Genomic DNA, 19,110 nt, shown 5'->3' with positions numbered 1-19,110 from the left:
TACTTTTACAAGCCTTAAACATACTTATATAAACTTTAAACATACATTCCATACAAAATCTAGCACTGTAACACCTTATGAACAAATTCTACTTACCAACAATTGTCCAGAACGTATCTCGTTCGTAAGTAGGGCAGCGTCTGTATGTGCAATTTTTTTGGGCCTGATTTTTTTATTGTTCTCGCTAAAGAGTGTTGACATTTTGTTGCAGTGCACCTGATGGACCTGTGAGTTGACAGCAAAGTTGCTTTACATTCATAAAGCAAAATGAATAGTGCTATTGGAGAAATTTTTGACTTTGTAAACCTCTCTGCTTTACTGCCTGTCTCTATCGTTATTACAATTGTATAAAGAAGAGTGTTATTTATGGTCAATTATGCACTTGTTTCCCCTCAGTTTAAAAGGCAATGCCTTGCAAAAATAAATCTTTGCTTCTATTTTTTGCATGAATGTAATTTGACAATTATAAACATGCCAAAATAGCAAAAACATACTTGGAAATGCCAAAAATGGAGATGCGTCCTTTTGAAATCGCAGTAGTAAAATTGTTGTTTAACTGATAGATGGTTAAACTAGGTAGATTTTTTCTCTAACTTTTATATTTATTTTATTTTGCTGTTTTTGTAAACAAGTTTTTCCATACTTTGTCATGTTATGTATTATTTTTCTTATTTTACTGTGTTTTTAAATTGTTTTTAACAGTAAAATAATTTAAAAAAGCAAAATTATTTTGGGGGAAGAGTGCAGCAAATGTTGCTCAAAATAAGGATTATGTTTTTGTTTTCTAACAAATTATGTAAAGTAATCTTAAACAAATGCCAATTATATTTAAAATATATGATAAAATGATGAAATATCTGGGAATATTTTTTACCTGAAAGCATAATTATGTTATGTCTTTTTCCATCTTAATTATCTAACTGGACATTTGCAGTGCACAAGTACTTTGTGACGTTCATAAACTTGTGTATTTCTGGCCTTGTTTTTTTAACACATTTAAAAAAAAAAAATACAACGCTGATAACAATTTAAGATGTGCAATCCAAAAAAAGGAAAACTTGTTTCTGATAATTTTTTTTTTTTTTTTTAGCATTCTAAACAAAATAATCCCTAAAATAATCCTAAAAACAGAAATGTTATTCTATGAACCGGCTTGTCATTAAAAATGCATACGCCGGGCCGGATGTGGCCCGCAGGCCGTGAGCTTGACACCTATGGTCTAGATCAGAGTGTCAAACTCATTTTAACCCGAGGGCCACACGATAAAACAAACATTCTCTTGGGGGGCTGGACTAGTAGATTAGAAAGAAAGAGAAAGAAATAAGAGAAAGAGATGGAGGGAAAAGGAGAGAGGGTGGGACAAAAAAAGAGGGAAAGGGAGAAAAAGGGGAAGAGAGAGAGAAGAAATCCAAATAGAAATAGAAGGGAGAGAAAAAAGTAGGATAGATAGGGAGAAATAGAGAAGGGTAAATGAAGAGAGAGTAAAAGAAGGTAAAAAGATACAGAGAGAGAAAGAGACAAAAAGTTTGACACCCCTAGTCTACACAATGCTCCCACATGATCTCAACGCGTTCTATTTGTTTTCTACCCATGCAGAAAAAGAAACAGCGTGAGCTGACGGAAAGCTGGGCTCGATGGACCGCTTGTTTCCAAGGGCAACCCATTACGGCTGTCAGGTTGTCCGATCGAAACACCTCCCCACACTCTTCCGATGGTTCCATACATCACATCAAGCCTTTACTGCCGCGTTGCTTGTCTTTTTTTTTTGTCTCCATCCGTGAAGTAGATTTAAGTGAGCATGTCATCCATCATACGTGACACGCACCTTAATTGCAGCAATCACAATAGGAGAGCACTTAATGCTTATGATGATTAGAGCTCGTGTCACTAAGGTAAAAATAGAATACCCAGAGCACAACATTGTGATGTCGTTCTGAGCTGGATTGTATACAGAAGTCATTTATATAAAGTCCATATTATTTCATTTCTCAGTTTATGACTTTCCTTTTTTTCTGTTTTTATAGGGATTATTTTGGAGAGAAGGTGGCTTTGTACTACCTGTGGTTGGGCTGGTATACATATGTGCTTCTTATTCCCGCTGTCATCGGTGTCATCGTCTTCCTCTACGGCCTGGCTTTCTTCAATACGTCGCCACTCATGTAATTGGAATCATGTAGAACAGGGGTCTCCAACGTGGTGCCAGCAGTCATGTTATGGAAATAGATCACCAATGCTAGTTCACTGTGATTTTTTTTTTTTAGTAAAATGATTGATTATTAGTGGCTGACTGAGTCTATTTAACCTTACTTCCAATAATTAACCTTGTAATAACATAGTAACAACATATTCTGAACATAATAAGTTGTTATCATAGAAAGGCATATAAATACACCATATTTTTATGGTTATTTATATAAAATACATGCTCTTGTGGTGTTGTTTTGGCACAATGCAGCTCTATCTATAAACTTTTTTTTTTCAATAATTTGTTTTTGTGACTTAAAAAAAGGCCTGACCTAATTTTGTAATGTTATTTTAAACAAACAACACATTTTTTGTGTGTAATGTATATTATGTCTTAAATGTAATAGTCCATTCTTTTCGGTGGATGCAGGGAGTATCTGATTTTGTGAAGTTATAACCTTTTTTTAGAACGTTCTAAACTAAGGAAAAATGATTACTACATTTAACATTTGATTATAGTATTCTAAATGTTTGGTTTAGGTAAAAAATGTTTTTGCAGAGGTTCATAATGTGTTGACCTTTATCTTTTTTGGTGTGGTTGTTATAAACAATTTTGTTTTTGCAGAAAAACCCAGAAAGTTGGTTCAAATTGACACTCATAGATGATGAATCCACTCTTGATCCTAAATTGGGTTGTTTTTGAAGCAGCTGTTTTTAGAAACATGTTCTAGGCGGCAAATTCAATTTTGCAAAAATACTTGTGCTTGTCGTCTTCTAGAAAGGAGGTGTGCGACATCGATGTGGTCATGTGCCCTCTTTGCGACAAGAGGTGCAAAGTGTGGCTGTTGTCCGACACTTGTATGTATGCCAAAGTAAGTTTGCTCTTCGGATTCTCTGCATTTCATTTTTCTTGAGGCTCACTGTTTATTTCTCATGTCTGCAGGTGAGCTTGCTCTTTGACAACGAAGGCACGGTGCTGTTTGCCATGGTGATGGCTGTTTGGGGTGAGTCACTAACACTCATTTTTTTAAATCAGGAGAATGTTTCAAAATGCATGCTTTAGTTACCTGAAATTGTAGATGCCTTCTTCTTTACTTTAGCCTTCCATAGCTAGCCATGAAGCTGTCATACAGAATTTAATTTTAGCATTAATTCACTCCCCTTTCATGGCTCTGCATTACGCTATGGCAGCTAGGTTGCTAGTATGAATCAGGACAAAAAAGTAACTGTCATTTAAAAAAAAAAATGAAATAACTGAGTATGATTACATGGAAAAACGTATTAAAAGAGTCTCACAGGTTTGCACAGACCGCAGATTATTGCAAGCTACAGACTATTATTACACCATCCCCTCCTCTAAAACTTACATGAGGGCGAGGAAAACCTCAACATGACAAAAATGAAGAAACCTTGAGAAGGGACCGCACATGAGGTGATTCCCCCTTCCAGGATGACCAGGCTGCAATGGATGTTGCAAAGACAAACAATACGATCTGCAACCTCAGTGGAACTGTTTAAATCTAGGCTTAAAACACACTTCTATTCAATAGCATATGAATGACCTATATTTTATGTCGACAATATCTGTATTATTTGTTATTGCAACATCCATTGCAGCCTGGTCAAGTCAAATTTATTTATATAGCCCTTAATCACAAAAATGTCTCAAAGGACTGCACAGGATTACAATGACACAATTACCTGATCTTAAACCAACATGCGGGCAAGGAACAACTCAAAACCTCAGTGTGAGGAAAAAGAGAAACCTTGAGAAGGGACCTCACAAGTGGTATCCCCCTTTCAGGATGACCAGGGTGAATTACATTTAGCATTACATCATCCTGTGAAGGGGATTACCTCATGTGCGGTCCCTTCTCAAGGTTTCTCCATTTTCCTCATGTTGAGGTTTTTGAGTTTCTCCTTGGCCTCATGTAGGTTTTAGACCAGGGGATGGTGTAATAATAGTCTGTATTTTTTTAACAATCTGTGGTCTGTGGAGCCCTTTGAGACTCTTTGTGATTAAGGGCTATACAACTTGAATTCGTCAACAGGAAATATAGGTCATTCATAAGATATCAAATATAAGTGTGTTTTAAGCCTGGATTTAAACATTTCCACTGAGGTTGCAGATCGAATCTCAGAGAGCAGAGCATTCCACAGCACCGGGGCCCGTATGGAGAACGCTCTCGAACCTTCGGATCGCTTCTTGGCTAATGGGATCATTATTAGAACCAGTGTTCAAATCAAACGTTTGCTTTATTCCGATTTCGAAATCCTCGATCGGTTTGGAAATTTCGGAATTTCGGTCACACAATGGTTAACGACTTACCGCAATATCACGAGTAAGAGCACTATTAAATTGACAAATCATAACAAAAGTATACACACAGAGAACACAAGAACAATGGATAAGTGGTTAGGAATCGAGCCAAAACCTCAGCCCCAAAATAAATATTCAAAGGAAGCAAAATTTATGACGCTACAAAACGTAAACGTACATTAAAAGCATCAAGGAAAGAGTTCACGTGGCTTGTAGCCGACGATGCAACACAAACATTGCACGAATGAAGATGAGTCAATACAGGTACATACTGATGGCAGAAGGAAAACAGCGATGTCATATACATGCAATGAATGTTATAAGTAGATTTATAATAAACGTAATTTTAAAGTGTTGTTCTGTTATATATTCCGATTATCAATCCTTAATACTTTGCAACACTGGGTTTTTTTGCGAATAGTCGTCCCTTTGTGTTTCAAGTTGGGAAAAATGGGGCAGGCAACTTTATGGCTGGGCAGGCAACTTTTTAGAGTTGTCTGCCCTGGGGTCCTGTAACTTTTTGTCATGAGTTTCAGACACTGCTAGAACATATACTAATGTATAGTTAAGCAGTACAATATTGATTCAGCCAATGACTGTTGGCCTAACTTTATTTGGACAGCACACCACTGGAAGGAGGTGCTTGTCTTCTAAAGTGGCATAAGGTGTATATAAAAGGGTGTGGTGAGCTAGACAGATAAAGAATGCATTGAGGATACAAGAGTAGAGCATGGATTATCGAAGTTCTGACTTTGTACTTTGGTCCTAAGAGTTCCTGTTGAATATGACGTGTGATGCACTTAAAATGTTTTCCCTTGACATGTTTTAAGGCTAGTTTCTTTTTTCATGACAAGATATAAATGCAAATGTATTCATTCACTGCCGCGAACATCTTTTGCTTACAAGGGTGTCTCCTGAAAAGCAGTTGACTCAAAAGTAACCCTATTTCCCTTACTTTTTCCCATATTGGGCTGATGCTGTTTTGACACAATTTCATTAGCTTTATGCACAAACCATCCCCTTAAAATTGGTGTATTTTTTTAACGACCACAACATTTGACGTTTTCCCATTATGAAACTTTTTTTTACTGCACAAAAAGACCAAACACAAAACAGTCATTGCGGCTTAAAAGGACAAAAAAGATGTTGATTTTGTTTGAAAAAATAATAATGTTTTTTAAAAAAGTATCTTGTTGTAAATATCCCATAAATGCCTTTGTTTTTAACAACCAAGAAATGCACTGATGTTGTAACAACATAAATATAACTCACAAATTGGGGTGATTTTGTTTAAACTTAGCTGGCCTTGATTGAGTTTCAGTGGAAATTGTGGACAATTAGTCAGGACCTACTTCCCATTATAAAAATCTCTTAGCAGTCCTAAAAGATGCTGTTAGAATAAAAAAAAATCCACTAATTGATCAAAATAATTGATCTTTGTTTTTATAGCCACACTGTTTTTGGAGTTCTGGAAAAGACATCGAAATTCCTATGTGTGCGAGTGGAAGGTGTCTGATTGGTGTGAGGAGGAGGTACAATGAATTCAATCATCCTTTTTGTATCAGGTTTAGTTTTCGTCTGAACCTACATTCTGTTTTCCTTCTCTTTGTCTGTGTCCTTTTAAGGAGGAGCTGATTTTGGAGATAGTCAACGATGTTAACTGTGAACCCAAAAAATTCAAGCACTCCTACCTGCGCAGTACACTGGTTTTGATCTGCGTTATCATTATGGTGAGTGCTTAGTCTTTGAAAAGATATTTGTGAATAGTATTCTGGATTATGTTTCTCAATCTTTTTTGGATCAAAGAAAAAATGTTGAGGCAAATAAAATTCTCACCTCTTGTTTATCTCTGAAGGTTTAAATCGTCAAGACAGGGAACCATGTAAATCATGTTGCAGTATTATCATTTATGAGTACTGTAAAATGAAAATGGATGATTTACACCAGGGATCTCAAACTTGCTGATCGGAGGATAGTTTGCCCCTGCCTTAATATGAAAGTCTGTTTTATTTGCCCATTAGATGTCGCGGTGTTCTGTTGTGCCACCGAAAAAGATTTCTAAAAGCACAATGGGAGTAAACAGAATACGGAGACTCAAAGTGCCCAAAAAGCACTTGATAATTTGGAAAAGAGAAATAATAAAAATAAAAATTAAAAATATGAAATCAAAAGAGGACCAACAAAAGAGAACAATGAAGGGAAAAACAAATAAAAGTAAAAGTAAAATTCAAGAAAAGAGAGGAAAAAAATGAGAAAAAGAAAAAGAGAAAATGACTTTTTTTACGTTTTTGTCTTTCTCATTCCTTTCTTTCCTTTGTTTTTTTTTTCTTTTTCTCCATTTTCCATTTTCTGCTTTCTTTTCAACTACTTTTCTTTTCATTCCCAATTTCCTTTTTAGTCCTTAATTTCTTCTTCCCTATTTTTTATCCTCTTTTTTTAAAAAAAAATACATATTTTTCCCTCTTTTTTGTCTTTCGTTGTGAAAGTCTGGGTAAAAATGAAAAGAAAAGGGGGCTTTCTGCTCACCATCAGTCTCCGTACTTTGTAATCTTCCTTGGACTCATTTCTTTGTCACAACACATTACAGCAAAATCTAATATAAAACACTGTCTTTCTAAGAACAGCAGAATGTTTTTATCAGTGCTGTTTTTGCTGAAAACCCCGTTTAGCCCAATCTTACCTGGGCCCTAGCTTCAGAGGCCTCAAATCAATAGAGTTTGAGACCCCTGATTTGCCTGATTTTAACCCTGCATGGAACGTCCAGCTGGGCATCCCAAAGACCACTTAACAGCTTTATAAAAAAATCACTAGAAAAAAATTCAGCAGTTCGAGCCATGCCTACTCACTTGGGTGAGTAAAAAATGAGCATTCAAACAAGAACCCTCTTGTCTTCTAGGCAACAGCAACGTCAATGAGTCATTTCAGGAAGGAAGTTATAATATGGTCATTTGTGAAAGTAATAACCAAGTTGTTATCACTAATGACTTGAAATTGGGTAATTTTAATGTGGTACACCAGACGAGGTCTCAAATTGGTTGAAAAATAATGATCTAGAACAGTGAGCTGTAACTCATTTGAACAGATTGTCACTGCTTCTAGTGAAGAGGGAAAAAAAGTGCTTTTGCTCTTGTTGGCACAGTTCTTAAGATGTATTTTAGCATGCAGTGTTTTAGCTTTTTTTTAAATTATAGATTAAATCGTTAAATGTCTTGGCAACCATTATTTTTTTAAAACATTCAGTTCTGTTGATGGTTATCCATGTTAAACCTATATTTTGGTAGGCATGCAGCAAATGAGCTGTCATGTTAAACAGACTTAATGCTTTTTTTCTGATCATGTCTTAAAAAAAAAACACGTTCCCGCAGATCTTGGTCATCATCGGCCTGACGCACGCGCTGGTGGTGTTCAGGGTGATCGCCGCGGTGCAGTTGGCCGAAGGTTCGTGGGAGTTTGTCAGCACGCATGCTAATAGCATCGCCATGATGATGGGCGCCGTCCTTCATTACCTGATCATCACCATCATGACCCGGGTACAAAATGGTTTTAGAGCGTATTTATTTCCTCAGTTTGACTTCTTTATAGTGAAGCTGATCACTTTGTGCTTGCAGGTCAACCGAAGCGTGGCCATGAAACTCTGTAAATTAGGTACAGTATTTACTCTTTATCCGTATTTATGTGTACAATGCCATGAAAGTTTTTGCCACCTTCCTGCATATTTAATGCTCATCGATGTTTCAGATCGTCAAATCTATTTTTATATCACACAGTGACAATCCAAGGAAATGCAAAACGCAAAAAAAAAAAAAGAATCAAGCCTATGTGAAAAAAATTATTGCCCCCACCCCTTCTTAAATCACAAAGTAATTGTGACTAACCACAGTTTTGGGAAAGATGAGTTCAATTGATTGCCACCACTTGTTTTGAATAACAAAAATCACCCAAAATGAGACAAAGCGAAGAAGGCTACAAAATCTCAAAAACACACTTGACACACCACGATCCATAGAAATCATAGAAGAAATAAGAAAAAGCAGTGGTCAGTCCAGAAAAGGTTACAAAGCCATTTCCAAGGCTGTGTGGCTCCAGTGAACCACTGTCGGAGCCATCATCCATGAATAGAGAAAACTGGGAACAATGGCAAACCTTTGACCAACTAAGATTACCCCAAAAGTGCGACAACTGCTCATCCATTAGGTTACATAGGAACCTCGAATAACATCCAAGGAACTGAAGACCTTGCTGGCCTTGGGTAAGGTCAGTGTCCATGACTCCAGTATAAGAAAGACACTAGCCAAAAATAGCATCCATGGGAGAAATCCTTGGTGAAAGCCACTGATGTCACAAAAGTTGTTTCACATTTGCCAAAAATCATCTTGATTATCCTTAAGAATTTTTTGAAAGATGTGCAGCCCGTTATATCTGGCGTAAAAAGGGAATAGCATTTGACAGAAAGGACATGATGCCAACAGTTAAGCATGGTCGTAGAAGTATGATGGTCTGGGGCTATAGTTGACGGAATAATAAATTCTGGTGTTTACCAGAAGAACCTGAAGGGGAATTTTCGGCCATCAGTTCTTTCCCTCAAACTCAAGCGCTCTTGAACCATGCAACATGGGAACCACACCAAGTCTACCTCCTGAATGACTCAAAAAAAAAGCAACCAAATGAGGGTTCTGAACCCTAGATTTAAATCTAATTGAGATGCTGTGGTGTGACCTTAAACCAGCAGTTCATGCTAAAAAAGGTAAGCTAATTCTTTATTGGTCCCACAATGAGTACATTTCTTTTGTTACAGCAGTAAGACATTGAATAATGAATAACAGCTAGAATATGAACAGTATAAACAAGTATTTAGAAATATGAAGAATAAAAACCAAAATATTTTCAACCGGCCAATAGGCAGATTTAAAACAATTTTGCAAAGAAGAGTGGGCCAAAATTCCTCTAGAGCTTTTTGAAGGACTCATTCCCAACTATTGTAAACGTTTGATTTCTGTCATGGCTGCCAAAGGTGGCCCAACTCCCTATTGAGTTAAAGGGGCAGTTACTTTTTTACATAGGGCCAGATATTTTTTTTTGTGTTCATTTATTAATGCAATCAACATTTCAAATCTGCATTCTGTTTCATTGGGTTGATTCAGATTCAGATCTACTTTATTGTCATTCTAGTACACGTGTATACAGAACGAAATGTCGATACATCTGACCCGCACAGTTTCCTTGAATGTACAGATATCAGTAAAAGTTGTATTGTATTATGGCTACGTATAGTATTTTACCATAGTGCCGATAGTGCAAGAGGAGTAGCTAACCAGATGTGCAAAATGGGCAGTCAGGTTAACATTCCTTAACATTCCAGGTCAACAGATTCCTTGAGATATTAAAATTGGTTTGATGATCTAAAACATTTAAGTGATGAATATACAAAAAAAGAAAACCAGGAAGGGGCGAATAATTTTTCACGGCATTGTATATGTATTTTGTAATAATCGAATTTACACTGTGGAAAATATAATTAAAAACATAAGAGCCACGTTATTATTATGATTATAAAGTGTCCACATGTATTTTTTCATCAGCAGTCGAAATGTTGTTCATAATTGATTGACAGTCCGAACTGGTTTCAAGAGTTAAGGGCAAGCCAAATTTAGCCTGCCCGCATTCCCGCGTTGAGCAAAGCAAGAGCATCAGGCCCACACGCTCGCATACCCAAACGCTACAAAACATTCTTGATATCTTTTCACATCGCTTTATAATTAAGAGTTTTGGTTGCAACAAACATGAAACGGGCTGCTTTAACTGTGAAGTGATTAGTGACCTGGTTGAGTTTTTCTGTGTTACCCAAAAACTAGTGAGACGAGTGGCATGTGTCAGGCTGTAAGACAAACAGGAAGCTGAAAAGCTTTTTATTTTGAAATTCAACTGGAAGCGTTTTGGTGCCTGTGTGTAAACATTGTTATAGATGACACAAAGTAAATGTATATTCATGAGTTTACTTTTTTGTAATGTACTTTTTAGTACAGCACTTTAGGGTTTTTGAAGTAGTTCTTGACAAAAAGTTTGATTTGATGTATTCAAATTGAAGGGAAAGCAAAGACTAATCGAGGTGTGGTCAACAATTAAGTGACTAAGATTAAATGAACTTTGGAAGTGGGCCACCAGAATCAGTCACGTGAAGCTGCAGTAAAACTCCGGAAAGGAAAGCGCAGTGGTGTCGATTACAGCTGAGGAAGTTGCTTAGTAGCGACCTTACATGGCAGCCTGTGAGGGAATTATATGATGGGATACATGCTGCTGTTTTTTTCTCCTTTCTTTTTGTTCTAGTTCAATTCAGCGTTAGTTTTTTAATAGAAATATCTAAATTTGAATTATTAATTTTAGTAGCAACATATTTGGGAAGTGGTTACTTTTTCCCATAAAAATGTATCAAAAAACGTTTTTTTCTAAAGTCAGCTTTATTTTGAATTCTACAGCAAAAACAGAGAGTTGAAATTGCGTTTCTCTAGGCCCTCGGTGTCTAGAAAATAAAAACAAACAATACTAGGACACACTACACTAAGACACACATGTCAAGGCATGTTTATTTGTATAGCCCTTAATCACAAAGAGTCTCAAAGGGCTGCACAGACCACAGATTATTGCAAACCACAGACGATTAAGACACCATCCCCTGATCTAAAACCGACATGAGGGCAAGGAAAAACTCAAAAACCTGAACATGAGGAAAATGAAGAAACCTTGAGAAAGGACTGCACATGAGGTAATCCCCGTTCCAGGAGGACCAGGCTGCAATGGATGTTGCACATGTGGACAGTACGACAGATAGACAGTGCACACTTAAGTCATGAAGTGCATAGTGGTACCTTGTAAACAAAAAGTTCTGAGTTGTGCAAAAAGTTCTGAGCAATGAGAACATGATTTTGCAATGAGTAAGATTTGTTTATTTTGGTCCTAAAGAGTTAAATTGTTAAAGTGATGCAGTTTCCTGGAGGCAGTAGGTGTATGTCCATTTGTTGAAAAAAATACAAATGAAAATTTAAAAGGGGGAGAGTCGGACTCTAGGAGGATAGGCCAATCGGGAGAGAGTGGCTGTGAGAAGGGATGGCTGTCCCGCAGTCTGCTGGTCCTGGCCCGCAGGCTCTGCAGTCTCCTGTCTGATCGCAGCAGGCTGAAGAGGCTGCGGGCTGGGTGGGTGGATCTTTGCTGGTGAGGCCAGAGGTGTACAGGTCAGGAAGGGATGGGAGAGAGGCACTGATTATTTTTTCTGCGGCTCTCATCGTGCGCTGGAGGGTCTTATTATAGGAACTCTAGCAGGCCCCGTACCATATGGTGATGCCAAAGGTCAGGATGCTCTCAATGGTGCCTCTGTAGAAGGTGTGCAAGATATTGTGGTGCTTGGATGTGTTTCTCCTGACCCGAACTGCCTGAGGTCTCACGGTCAGGAAGTCTAGCTGCCAGTTGCACATTGAGGTGTTGATCTCCAACTAGTTTATTGAGGAGTTGCTGGGGGATGATTGTATTGAATGCTGAACTTAAGTCTATGAACAGCATTCTGACATAGAACGTGTTTTTTTTTTCCTTTTTTACAGAATCAAGTTTGTTTTTCTTCGAATACATATACATATCTTGCACAGTTTACTGCACAGGACTGTATTCAGTATTTAGTCAAACTGAAACATACCATTCACACCATTAGCATACTAGCCCAAATTGCTGAATTGAACATACTGATGGAACATTACATTCCAAACGGATATTTTGGGGTGAGAAACAAATCTCGTTTCTGAATATAGGTGGGCACAAAGTTTTTTTCTTGTTTATTTTTTAAGAAATGTATTGGGGAGCTCCAAAAAATGCCACAGTAACTGCTTCGAGATACACACAACTGCTTATTTCTTTTGGGCAGAGAAAACTCGATCATTCACGACCACCGAGAGGAGTTTTACCGTCAAGATGTTCACCTTCCAGTTCTTCACCTACTTCTCCTCGCTCTTCTACGTAGCCTTTTTTCTTGGCAGGTAAGAAACACTCGAGCGCCTTCAGATGCACTTCTCTGATCACGGCTTTCTGTTTTAAACCTAATCCACAGGATCAATGGTCACCCCGGTCAATATGTGCGAATCGCCAGTAAATGGAGGTTGGAAGAGGTAAGGTGTTAAAACATTGCATTTTTTTTCTTTAGCACGTGACTTTTTTGTGTCCCTTTACTCAGTGTCATCCCAGTGGATGTCTCACAGATCTCTTTGTGCAAATGGCCATCATAATGGTCCTCAAACAAACCATCAGCAACATCTTTGAGTTCACCGGCCCGTATGTATGAAGACCAAATACCCTGCCTGCCTTCACAATACTGCTTTCAAAATAGCTTGTTCTTTTTTTACTCATGCTGGCATCAGCTGGTTTGGGAAGTGGCTGAAGAGGAGAAGGACTCACAAGCTTCAGAGGAAATGCGCCCACTGCTACCTAAAAGAAGAATCTCAGGCCAAGCACGGATCCGAACTCTGTGATAACTGCAAACTTCGGGACTGGCTCAACAACTATCGCCTCAATTATGTAGACTCTTTTAGCCTCTTCAAAGAGTTCCTAGAGATGGGCACGTATTTTTAAAGAGGAAAAAATGTGAAGTGGCTTCTTTGCTTGATTTTCTCTTTTTGTTCCATACAGTGATCCAGTTTAGCTTCACCACCATTTTCGTGGCAGCGTTTCCTCTGGCTCCTCTGCTTGCCCTCATCAATAATGTCATCGAGATCCGCCTGGACGCCATCAAGATGGTCACTCTGGAGCGCAGGATGGTGCCCAAGAAGACCAATGATATTGGTGAGTGGGACAACGGTGCACAAAATTGTATACATCAAATCAAGAGCTAGATTGTACTCCAGAAAAATTCGTGAAACAAAGCAATTTTAATGACTTTATCTAGATGTGTATGATTTGGCCACTGGGTGTCAGCATAGTGCACTCACCCTACTATTGAGAAGACTTTGTAATGTGTATTTTTTTCCGTTTTTTTTTTGTTAGTTTCTTTCTAACATAAAGAATATATGACTAGGAGTATATTTTATATTAAGTGTCCATGTGTAACAGTATTGTTTTTGATCAAATAACAATTTCTCAAAGTGTTGAGTCAAGTAATGTTTTTTTGTATAGCCCCCTTTCTTCTCCAGAAATAATTTTAATCAAAATGTGTCCACATTATGTATAATACTTCAATGTAGATGCGTTGTTACCTTGTGTTTCTCATGTTCTAGCAATATACTATTGCATTTTAGTCATGGATCCTTTTTAAATTAAAATGCTTATAGTTCATGATTTACTTGTTCGTGGCACTTATGAAAAGATTTTTTACAATATCAGAGCTGTGTACTTGATCCTCCAAAATAAACAAAAATGTAAAACAAATTGAAAAAGGCAGAATCAAAGACAATTGTCACGTGAAATCACCCACAACTCAGGACAATTCTGTGGCGTATATTTATTGCATATATTGAATACTATATACTATTAAATAAATAAAATGTATTAATATTGTTAAACTACTCATTACTTGAATCTAGTATTGATCCTTATAACGGTGAATCTCCGTAACATAGTATGTGGGAAAACAGAAGCAAATTCCATTATTTTTTGGTACTATCTCCAGTCAGTCTTATCCAATATGTCGAAACCCAATGTTAAACTATCCCTCAAATGTTGCTCATTATTAAGATGTGTAAAATGAAGTCAAAAAAGATGATCGAAGTATTATTTTGAGGGTCTCATATGCTTGTGTTCTACTTTAGTTGTCAGTATTTTCGTTGGTGGCACTTAATGTCAAAATTGTGAAAACTTGATTTCAAAACACAAAAGCATTCAGTTGCATATTGTTCAGCTGTGTAAAGGGAATTTTGAAAAATGGTAGGATTGATTCAAAGGTAGGATGTGCTTGTGTCAGTATTATTGTCTCCGTTATACAACAAGTTCCACTTGTTCAGTTGTCAACATTTTGTAGGTGGTCAAAACAGTGAGAACAGTTATAAATACTCTCGGTATTTAAGAGTCTTATTTAAATCAATGTATCTTCATTCGTCCGTGTGTTTGTTTGTCCTTCAGGCGTGTGGATCAATCTGCTGGAGGCGATCGGAGTCTTGGCCGTCATCGCAAACGGGCTGGTTATTGGCGTTTCGTCCGACTTCATCCCTCGCCTGGTGTACCGTTACCGCTATGGGCCTTGCGCCAATGGCACAGCCACAGATATCGAGTGAGCTCCTCATTTTCATTCGGAACTCAGTACAGACTCTGTTCTACTTACGAACAATCCTTTGTAAGTTGAATTTGTTCGTAAGTTGCTTCAGTGCTATATTTTGTATGTTTAGATAGATAGATAGTTTATTCATCCCTGTAGGGAAATTCACACTTCCAGCAGTTTCCTTTGTTGTTTATTACAGATTAACAGGATGCTCTTGTGGTGCTTTGTTGTAGTTTAGCCACAACGGAGTGGATGACGTCACACGCTAGTCCAAAAGTTCGACATCCCGGCAGCAGATGGAAATCTTTGTGCCCAGGGATACACCACCTCGTGTTAGCGAGTCCACCTCCTCTCCGCTTCTCGCAGGCTTTCGTGTCTCTGTCTAACAGAGCTGAAGTAGGGTAGCTCCGAGTGGCTCCACGTTAGCGTCCGGGATGCTAGACGTGAGCCACGTTTCCATAAAACACAGCAAACTGCACTCCCAGAGCGCTTTGATGTTTTTCACCAGCAGTGCCAGTTCATCGGTCTTATTTGGTAGAGGGTTCACATTTACCATGATTACGGACGGTACCAAAGACTAACGCCGCTAGCCGCTTAGCTAGCTCCGGCTCTCCATCCACGATAGGGCCCCCTCCCCACGCTGGCATGAGAATTCTTTAAGGCCTGTACAAGTAACCTGTATCGTTTTGTGCTAAAAAAAATAAACATTTCATAACATAATATGCGCTGTAAAGATAAATAAAGTTTAACTTACTTTTGGAAGATGAGCTTCAAGAGTTAGGCCACTTTCTCCTCTGTGGTAAAAAGTGGCCGAAAAAAAGCGATCCAACCATTTTCTCAACCGCATCAAGCTTGCTTATTCATTTCAAATGAAACAGCTCGCCTCTTCTTTACACTAAGCATATTGGATGGATGCACGAGATATTAAACATTAAAAACGTCAAAGTTCTTAGCGTCTAGATACAGTACACGTAGTACTGTATGTTTACACACGAACTAGGAAGAGGAAGCCTGATTTCTACTTTGGGGTGGAAGCTGGGTGGCCTCTCACAGCGCTACCACACGCTGGTAGCAGCGGAAAGAAGCAGTACAACGCTTTCCTCTACTCCGAAAAAGGTGCACACAATAAAAAACCTAACTTGCAGCAATGTCCGGATATTTTTCGACATACCGAAAACAATGTTCGTATCTACCGTTTTTCGTGAGTCGAATGGTCGTAAGTAAGGGAGCGTCTGTATTAACATATTGCCGTTCTTTTCCCAATCGCCTCTTCGTCTCTTTTCCCAGTTGCATGTCTGGCTACATAAACAACACACTGTCCACTGCCAGCATGGACAACCTGGAAATCCGTAAGGAGTTTTTGCCTCTTCAGATGGTGACACCGAATGGAATGAACGTCTCTTCCTGCAGGTTGGTTAGCATTTGTTGGGGAAACTTCCGTATTTGTAAAGTAATATTGCCTCACCGTCACAGCTACAAAGACTACAGAGACAGCGAGGAGTACGAGCTCAAGCCGCAATTCTGGCTCATTTTAGCGATTCGCTTTGCGTTTGTTATCCTATTTGAGGTAAGATTTGACAACTCGGTAACAATAATGTAGTGTATGACTGTTATTTCTACTTTCAGCACATCGTGGTCATATGCAAATTTATCGCAGCCTGGTTTGTCCCCGCCGCCCCCATGCAGGTCAAGAACGACAGCCTCTTTGATAAACTAAAAAGGTTGAAAGAAGAGCTCAGGTGAGGTTTATAAATTGTCCTGTCACCATGTACAGAAAAGGAGTTCTTACTGTTTTAGGGATGTTCACTAATACTCTTTTGTCATACCGATTCTAGTTTGAGTAGCTTAACTCATCTTTTACTTGTACATGTCTCATCTCATTAGCCGTACCGCTTATCCTCAGTAGGGTCGCGGGGGGCTGGAGCCCATCCCAGCGAGCAGTGGGCAGGGGACACCCTGAACTGGTTGCCAGCCAATCGCAGGGCACACAGGGACAGACAACTCATTCGCTCATTCACACCTAGGGACAATTTGGACCGGCCAATTAACCTGAAATGCATGTCTTTGGAATGTGGGAGGAAACCGGAGTGCCCGGAGGAAACCCACGCAAGCACGGGGAGAACATACAAACTCCGCACAGAAAGTCTGGAGCTGGATTTGAACCCACGACAGGTTCCCATGACATGAACTGCTTGTACATGTGTAGAAGTTTAAATCAACAAAATTTTGACTAATTTTGGCACTTTAAATATACTGCGCTTCCTGAGAGCATTTTTTTCTTTTGACATTTTTTTTTTCCAAATCGAATATCCAATCGGCTTGAATCTTGGCTGCCAGAAACGTCACACAAGTGCAGGAAGCATCCGTTGTTGTTGGAGCTTTTTCTTTCTAGTTTTTTTTTTTTTTTTTTTTTTTTTCCGACTTCTTTATTTTTTACCGCTAAGGAGTGAACCAGAGATAACTGAAATGCAAATTAATTTGCCAGGGGTCTCTGTATATAGTTGTTTTAAATGCATCTCATATTTATCCACATATTTTAGTGAAGTATTTACTTGCTGATGAGTGTACTTTCAAGCAATGGCCTTATCACGTAACCTTGAAGAGCAATGTGCAGTACTAATTATGAACAGGTAGTTCCCATTTTTTGCTTTGAATGTGAGATCTGAATTCTGAGCGTCTGCAATGCTGCATGTTCAACTTTTTCGCTATAAGAGAAGGGCCGAAGCATTCTTGCATGCCTTTTGGTGGGAGAACGCGTCTCCATCAATTGGTCCAGAGTGATTTTATCTGAATGTCCTTAACTGCATTGCTTTTCTCCAACTCTATTTTTTCATAATCTGAATAATCAGTCTGGTCCCGGAAAAGAACATGCGGCGAAACATCGGAATGTCCTTTGTACTTCAATACCCGCTATGGGTACTCTGCATGCTCTTTTCACGTTGTCCGTATAATACTCGCGTCACTTATTTTCAAGATATGAAAAAATACGTTGTCACCTTGAAGGGCCTCCAGTTCCTGTCATTAAGAGCCAATAATTCTCCACAGATCTTTTGAAGAGAACCAACGCTGACGTCATGCCGGATCGAACGGAATGTGAACCCAGCGTTGCCTTGTGCATTGAAAGCGTCCCACCGATCGCAGTTGAGATGAGTCAACTTCCAAGCCATTAGTCACCTTGAAGTGTTCAGAGAGGGCTTCGACGGTTTCTCCATCACAAAGAATGGCTGTTTGGACTCCCACTTATAAAAGGGGCAGACGAAACAAGTGTACAGTCACTCTATTTTCTGTTGTTTTTCAATGAGCTCATCGGTACTATTTCGTCGAAACGCACTGAATGTTAGTTTTCTGAAATTGTGACTTACATGTGGTCCTCGCTTTACCATAATTTATATTACTTGGTCTTTATGAATCGTATTACAATGTTGCCTTATATTGTGTAAAAGTGTTGTGGAATTCACCATTGTTGCCAAAGGACCGAGGGAAATGTTTTGCATTGTAATGTTTTGTAAGGAAATTAACACAATGTTGCATTTTCCTAAAAAATTTAAGAATTTTTTATATTTGACTGTTGATAAACATTGAAGAAGTATGCCAAGTAGATAATCTTTGAAAATGTCTACTGCCGACGCAGGTTTATACATACGTATAGACAATGTTTACAATTATTTGTCAGTGTCATTTGGACTGATTTTCATAGTGGCCCTGACACGAGGTACAAGTCTTCTGGTGGTTTCGAGGAGCAGGCAGTAACATTCTCTACATTACTCCAAAAGACAATTTGAAGGTAGATCTAATGAATCAATATTTGTATAATTGGTAAACAATGTGTAATCTTTTGCCACAATATTAACACAGTGAACTTTTGTTATATTCCATAAAGAACCTGTGATAGGCGAAATTCGGGAAGTAGAAAAGTTTTTTTTTACTATTAATATACAATTGAATACTCTATTTTACCCTGAATTCAAAGAGCATCACCTGTTTACAGGCTCAAGCATTTATTTGACAAATAAAAGTACTGTAAAAACGTTTTCGGGCTCAAGCATTAATTTGACAAAAGTACTGTAAAAACGTTTTTTTGTTTTTGCAAAATCTGAATACGTATTAGGAAACTTGATTAGAAGTTAATCTGGATAAAAGAAAAACTAGGATTTTTGCATTAACCTTGTGTGACCAGTGTTGGGCAAGTTTCCTCCAAAAAATAAATTGTCTTACTACTTCTTCCTTAAAGTAAAGTATTTCTGTTACTTTTTTTAAAAAGTGGTTGAAATTTTCTGAGCATTATTTGATACAGCTGAAAAGAGAACATACACCTGTTACAGAACCTTGTAATATGTATTGCAACTCACCAGCAACAGATTTACCCTACGCTTGAAGTAAT

The 19,110-nt window shown here is 38.2% G+C and overlaps 1 protein-coding gene across 1 annotated transcript in view; it reads left to right on the top strand.

Moving 5' to 3' along the window:
* LOC148362590 (anoctamin-9) overlaps positions 1–18,760 on the top strand; it is a 29,371-nt gene extending 10,611 nt beyond the window's left edge. The window contains exons 7-24 of the mRNA XM_088340048.1: positions 1,597–1,676; positions 2,025–2,159; positions 2,963–3,056; positions 3,128–3,188; positions 5,954–6,036; positions 6,130–6,234; positions 7,870–8,034; positions 8,113–8,149; positions 12,411–12,522; positions 12,594–12,651; positions 12,717–12,814; positions 12,901–13,097; positions 13,169–13,321; positions 14,594–14,741; positions 16,017–16,139; positions 16,203–16,296; positions 16,356–16,468; positions 17,775–18,760. Coding sequence (XP_088196174.1) covers positions 1,597–1,676; positions 2,025–2,159; positions 2,963–3,056; positions 3,128–3,188; positions 5,954–6,036; positions 6,130–6,234; positions 7,870–8,034; positions 8,113–8,149; positions 12,411–12,522; positions 12,594–12,651; positions 12,717–12,814; positions 12,901–13,097; positions 13,169–13,321; positions 14,594–14,741; positions 16,017–16,139; positions 16,203–16,296; positions 16,356–16,468; positions 17,775–17,799 — 1,881 coding nt within the window. The 3' untranslated portion in view covers positions 17,800–18,760. The remainder of the gene's footprint in view (positions 1–1,596; positions 1,677–2,024; positions 2,160–2,962; positions 3,057–3,127; positions 3,189–5,953; positions 6,037–6,129; positions 6,235–7,869; positions 8,035–8,112; positions 8,150–12,410; positions 12,523–12,593; positions 12,652–12,716; positions 12,815–12,900; positions 13,098–13,168; positions 13,322–14,593; positions 14,742–16,016; positions 16,140–16,202; positions 16,297–16,355; positions 16,469–17,774) is intronic.
* Positions 18,761–19,110: the final 350 nt, after the last annotated feature.

This window comes from Urocampus carinirostris, chromosome 7 (genome assembly GCF_059441175.1).
Source record: "Urocampus carinirostris isolate Australia breed hairy pipefish chromosome 7, RoL_Ucar_1.0, whole genome shotgun sequence".
NCBI lineage: Eukaryota > Metazoa > Chordata > Actinopteri > Syngnathiformes > Syngnathidae > Urocampus > Urocampus carinirostris.
The sequence above is the reverse complement of the archived record's forward strand: the minus strand, read 5'-3'. Positions and strand labels throughout refer to the sequence as shown.